This window comes from Crocuta crocuta, unplaced genomic scaffold, assembly GCF_008692635.1.
Source record: "Crocuta crocuta isolate KB4526 unplaced genomic scaffold, BGI_CrCroc_1.0 scaffold279, whole genome shotgun sequence".
Classification (NCBI taxonomy): Eukaryota; Metazoa; Chordata; class Mammalia; order Carnivora; family Hyaenidae; genus Crocuta; species Crocuta crocuta.
In genome coordinates this window covers 2,925,967-2,932,100 of record NW_027551570.1, presented here as the reverse complement: position 1 = coordinate 2,932,100, position 6,134 = coordinate 2,925,967, and the positions used below count along the sequence as shown (strand labels likewise).

General features: G+C 38.1%; 1 protein-coding gene across 1 annotated transcript in view; it reads left to right on the top strand.

Annotated features, from left to right (window-relative positions):
• Positions 1-173: 173 nt before the first annotated feature.
• Positions 174-6,134, top strand: part of KCNH8 (potassium voltage-gated channel subfamily H member 8) — a 358,017-nt gene continuing 352,056 nt past the window's right edge. The window contains exon 1 of the mRNA XM_077750888.1: positions 174-249. Coding sequence (XP_077607014.1) covers positions 174-249 — 76 coding nt within the window. The remainder of the gene's footprint in view (positions 250-6,134) is intronic.

Below are 6,134 nucleotides of genomic sequence, written 5' to 3'. Positions count from 1 at the left end.
CCGGAAGGCACACCCTCTCTCCTTCCATCCTCCACCTCCCGATCGGCCCCAGCCCCGCGCCAAGCCCCCCTCGGCTGCCGTCAGCACGCTCCCCTTCTCCCTTCTTGGCACTTTCCTCTTGAACCATCCTTCTGGACAAACTTTGATGGAGAATTTCACACCACGCTGGAAAAATGCCGGTTATGAAAGGATTACTGGCGCCCCAGAACACCTTCCTCGACACCATCGCCACCCGTTTTGACGGAACACGTAAGTCTTGGACTTCGACGAGTTGTATGGTATTTTCTGAGAATGATTTTCCGCGTATAAATTACTTTCCCTCCCACCTTCTTTTTTGCGCCAGCGGAGTGAAATGCCTTCCGTTTTTGCAGAGGTGTCTTTTGTGCGGAGAAATTTCCTTCCACCCATGGTTAGGTGTAGTATTAACACTTTGGATTGGTGTCGTTGGCCCCCTTGACTTCCTGGGTTTGTGAGGGCTAGAAAAGAGGCTGAAGACCGATGCCCATGTTCACGGTGGGACCTGTATTTTGGTACCTCTTTATGGAATTGCTTTTTATGAATTTTATGGGGTGAATGTGGGAATGCCCATATTAGTGAATTGCCCCCTTATCTTTTTAGAGTTTCAAGGCTGTCTAGATTATAGGGTGAGTTTGTAATGTTATGCTTCCGCGGGGCATCATTCCTTCAGGTCTTTCAGATAGGCATGATTTCCCATTAGAGTTTAAGAAATTCAAACTAGAATCAGGATTGCCAAGTGTAAGCTTTCTGTAGAATTCTAAGCGTTGTGAGTTTGTAAAAATCTTGATTTCTGCTTTTATGCTGGAATAGTGTACCTCCCATTCCCGAAATTATCCTGACCCTCTAGGAGAGACTATTGGGAAGGGAAAAGCTGGACATTATCAAGGCAGATCTGATCACACGAGAAAGTTTCAACATATTTTTTTAAGGGAGAGTATTATTGGACGTTTAGCTTTCTGAAGCTATAGTTGAAAATAAGGATGTGGTGTGTGAATGTTTGGAGATTGTTCGGAATCACCTACAAGTTGTTCTTTCAGGACCACGGTCAGGTCCCCCGTTCCTTCCCAGGCTTCTCCTGCTCCCTTCAAGAGCCGGCTGGACCTCCCAACAGGCTTGGGAGTTTTTACTTTTACCCCTAACAAATGCTCTCACTTGGTTTCACTAGGAGTATCCCCACCTTCCTCCTGGCTTATGTTGTTTCTGTGCGTTGTCTTTCCTTTTTCTGCCTCTTAAACAAAACTCCCAGAAACTCATTTATTCTAAAGACTTTTCTGTGGTTCAAGAACTATTGTTTTCTACTATGATGGTATATTTTTTGGAGATGACATGAGAGAACACATCTAATTCTATTTCCACGCCAGTAGATGAAATATTTACATGCACCTGTACTGTGAAATATACACATTTATATTATGGTAGGAAGAAAGTCCTGGACTTTGTGCTTTAGGAATAGTTGGAAAGTTTACATAGGAAGGAAATGAAACATTTACTTGATTTTGTTCAATTTTAATTTTTGATATCCACCCTATTCATGGTAGAAGATGTGGATATTCTTCCAGTGTTTTTACCTTTAGCTTTAACTATTCTCTCCCCTTTTATATTCTACACATGTCAGGCAGTATTTATTGGCAAAGTGCAGTGCAATTATATACGTGCGTTCTTTAGATAATAGGAGAAAATATTGTAATAAAACTTTTAGTCCCTGCCACTGCCATTAACTCCACCACCCAAAATCACCACTGCTGTCCTTAACCATATGTGATTGTGGGTACTACTAATTACTTATTACTTTAGGAACTGATTAGTTTCATGTGAATGTTTCTTCTTGAAGTTGCAGATTTAAACCCCAAAGGCTCTCAACAAGGATCCCAAAAGCATCTTTTGAAAAAGAAGTAATTGATAAATGGTAGTTGTTTATCTCATTGTCATTTAAAGTTGAATGGAATGCAATGTGCAGTGAAGCATCCCAGCATACCCCCCTGGGAATTACTGCAGCAATATATTTAGGTATCATTTACTAATGAGAAGGGATTTTGATCCTCAGAATGAGATACCTTTGCCTCTTTCTCTCACTGTAACACTTGTTAAGCAGAGGGTATGGGGATGGGTGTGCTAGTGAACAACCCTTGTTTTTAAAGCTAAACATTAACATTAATAAAATGGAAGATTAGAAATTTTAAGTTCTTATTTGAGAAGACCATCATTACATACCAGCATTTAGAATAAAAAAACAGAAAATGCAAAAATTGTTGGAGAACATGCACATGGTCTGTGCACCACAGGGTATGGGGGATTCCTGGAGGGAACCACTCTGCATGCAATCAGTCTGAGAATCAGTGAAACAAATTTTAAAATGATGAGTAACATAAAGGTTTACTTTGGGAAGACTTTTTTTTTCAACATCTAATGAATACCCCTTGTCCCAACAAACCCCACTCCAGGAAAGACGATTGTATTTTTTCATTTACTTCTTGTTTGAATTACAGGATGGCTTAAATAATCTGAAACTTTAAAAAAAATGCTTTAAATAAATTTTTAGCCTCAAATTTTGCTGTATCTGTAATCATCTCCTTGGCTAAATATTTTATCTTCTTCTGTTATGTTTCTGTGTTGACAAAATTTTAAGTATAAGTACTATCCCTGAAACTCTTCTATGATTACGCTTCTTTCTCTTGATTTTTTTATAGTGTTTATTTTCTTGTGCAAGATAAAACTATTTGCAAGATGAAACTATTTGCAAATTAGCAAAATTGCCACCTGCCCAAATAAAACCCCTACAGAAAGTGAATAACATTATTATACTCAAAATGTAATCTATTTTTTTACTTGGTACATTGTCTTCCTTATTTGTTAGGTATACTTTATAGTCATATTGGTTTCTTATTTTATTTTATATTGGGTAATCCTGATGAAAAATTAGGAGAACAAACAATAATCCTGGCAGACCAGGATTTAGCCCTACTGAATTAATATTGTGATGGAAAATAATAAAACTTAAAACAGCATTCAAAATTTCCCACAGGAAAAAAAAAATAAGTTTACAACAATACAAGCTTATAACATAATCTTACTAATTTATCAGTTGAAATATTATCACAGGGCAACATAAAAGAAGTTAATAATACGTTTTATCACCTGGGGACACTTTCTTGTTTTATATAATAGATCATTTCTTCCTTTTAATATTTATGAAGTGAATTCTTTCTCAGGATTCAAAGACAGTTATGAACTGTTAATTTGAAATTATTTTTTCTAATATGCTATTTTTAAAAACTATTGGAAGATATAAATTTTTTAATATAAAACTACTCTATAATACATTTATTTCTGAAATATGTTCTTCTGGCTTCTGTTTAGTTGAAGTGCAATAAGAGTTAGAGAAACTAAGAACCTTGCAAATTTTAATATCTATACCCTATTAGAACAAAAAAGTAATGCCAATGAATTTTTTTCACTCATTACATGTAACCACTCTAAGACAGACAGACAGATGGACAGACAGGCACACACAGAAAATGAATGTTAAAACATTATGATCTGTATTTAGTTCACTTTTCCCACATTTATTATGTTTAATGTATTTAAAAAAAAATTTTTTTTAATGCTTATTTCTGAGAGAGAGAGACAGCGTGAGCAGGGGAGGGTCAGAGAGAGAGGGAGATACAGAATCTGGAGCCGGCTCCAGGCTGTGAGCTAGCTGTCAGCACACAGCCCGATGCGGGGCTCGAACCCACGAACCGTGAGATCATGACCTGAGCCGAAGTCGGATGCTTAACCGACTGAGCCACCCAGGCGCCCCTGTTTAATGTATTTTAAAAGATCTTTTCTGGGTAGACTTTTGTGTTAAGCACATGAATATTAATCAACGGAAAGTGTAGTAGAAAACACATAAGTACATATTTAAAAAAATAGTTTCTTGACTAATATTTGAGAAATATTAGCATTTGGTAGCATTTGAGAAAAACACCCTCTTTCTTTCTTTCTTTCTTTCTTTCTTTCTTTCTTTCTTTCTTTCTTTCTTTCTTTCTCTCTCTCTCTCTCCTTCCTTCCTTTCTTCCTTCCTTCCTTCCTTCCTTCTTTCCTACCTTCCTTCCTTCTTTCCTTATCTTTTTTTCTTCTTTTTTTCCATTTTTCTTTTCATGCTTTCATCAAATATATAGATCTCTTCACATTAGAAGCATAGAGAGAAGGGTAATGGGCCCAATGTTCTAAGAAGGGGGAAGATTAAGGTGGGACGATGGTGGGGATCCTCCTAAGACTTTGCAGGCTTGTAGTTTGGAAAATATCAGCAAAGGCACTTAGCCAGTAAAAAAGAATGAGCTCCTTTATGTATGGGTCTGTCTATAAAAGGCTATTACATGAAAACATTCAAGGAAATAGCTAACATTCTAGAGATATCTCTTTCCAAATAGAAGTTTATAAAGACTCTTAAAATTTTTTTTTATATGCTACTAGTAATCTCTTTTATTATTCTTTATGTTTAGGTAGCTAGTTCCTAGTAACTTTTCTTTGGGTAGTAAATTACCACAAACTTAGTGGCTTAGTATGTCACATTTTCTGAACACCAGACATCTAGAATTAGCTAGGTCCTCTGCTCAGGGCCTCACAAGGCTGCAAACATGTCGTCAGCTGGGGCTATGGTCTTCGCTGAGGCTCAAAGCCCTCTTCCAAGGTCACATGGTTGTTAGCAGAATTTAATTCCTTACAATTTTATGATTGAGGTCTCCGTTTTCTTTCTGTCAGCCACGGACTTTCCTCAGTAACTAGAAGCTGCCCTCAATTTATTGCCACATGTCCTCTCTCATAGGCCCTCTCACAACTAAGCAGTTTACTTTTTCAAGAGCAGCAGAAGGTTCTCTCCTTTAAGAGTTCATCTAAGTCAGGCTGGCCCAGGAGAATCTCCCTTTTGATAAATCATAGTCAACTGATTACGGATCATAATCACATCTCTAAAATCATCTGTCCTGTCCACACTCAAGAGAAAGGGATCAGACAAAGTGTATACACAAGGAGTTGAGAATCTTGGGCGCCATCTTGGAACTCTGGCTACTACAGTTGCTTTCTGTACAAAACCCAGTGTTCTCACATTTGTTCTTCTAAAATGTAGATTTACTAAGCACACTCTGTAATTCTGTATGCATGAAACCCTACTGAGTTACATCTGAAACCTTAGTGAATATAAGGCCCAACTTACTGGAGGGAGGGTTGCTTCACATTTTGGCAATGGCACATGAGTAAACCTAGCCTAGTTCAGCTAGTCATATTTAGTCAGCTGTCCCATCAGACTCTCAGACTCTTCATTTCGTCATCTAGAAGTAATGTGGAAGGTGTCAGATTATTTTCAGAATATTAATCCCAGTCTCTTAACAGGGTGCTCCCTTTTTATGGAAAAGGAATGGGGTCTGTTAATCTGTGTCTATGGATATCTTAGTCTTCACTGGATGGAAAAACCAATCCAAGAATATACTACATGCAAAGAATGAGAGCCAAGGCAGGTTGTCATACTCTAGACTGGGTTGCTTCCACCTTACTAACTTCTTAACCAGGCCTGTTTCTGGGCAAACCCTGTGAACTACTTTGAAATGGGATGATTTCCATCTCTTTTTCATGCTTCTAACCGTGTTTTAGATTTAAGACATTCCCCACTATGCTCTATTGCACTGAGGTTGGCTATGTTCAACTAAATAATGTTCTTTATTTAAACTTTATTCTAAGTTTACTAAAAATTAGAAAGGGAGATGGAGGGCGAGAGAGAGGAGTAAAGAGAGAAGAGGGAGGAGGGAATTATTTATTCTCATTCCTTGTTTTGTAGATGAATTCTTTAGTCTATAAAGGGGTTATCACAGGGGTTCTTCTAACTTCCGTGCAGTGATCAAAGTGTTTGATTTATAAGAATTGGATTTATGTCTTGGGGCACCTGGGTGGCTCAGTCAGTTAAGTGTCTAACTCTTGATTTTGACACCGGTCATGATCTCACCGTTGGTGGGGTTGAACCCCCTATGGGGCTCTGCACTGACAGTCCCAAGCCTGCTTGTGATTCTCTCTCTCTCTCTCTCTCTCTCTCTCTCTCTCTCTCTCTCTCATTCTCTCTCTCTCTCTCTCTTTCTCTTTCTCTC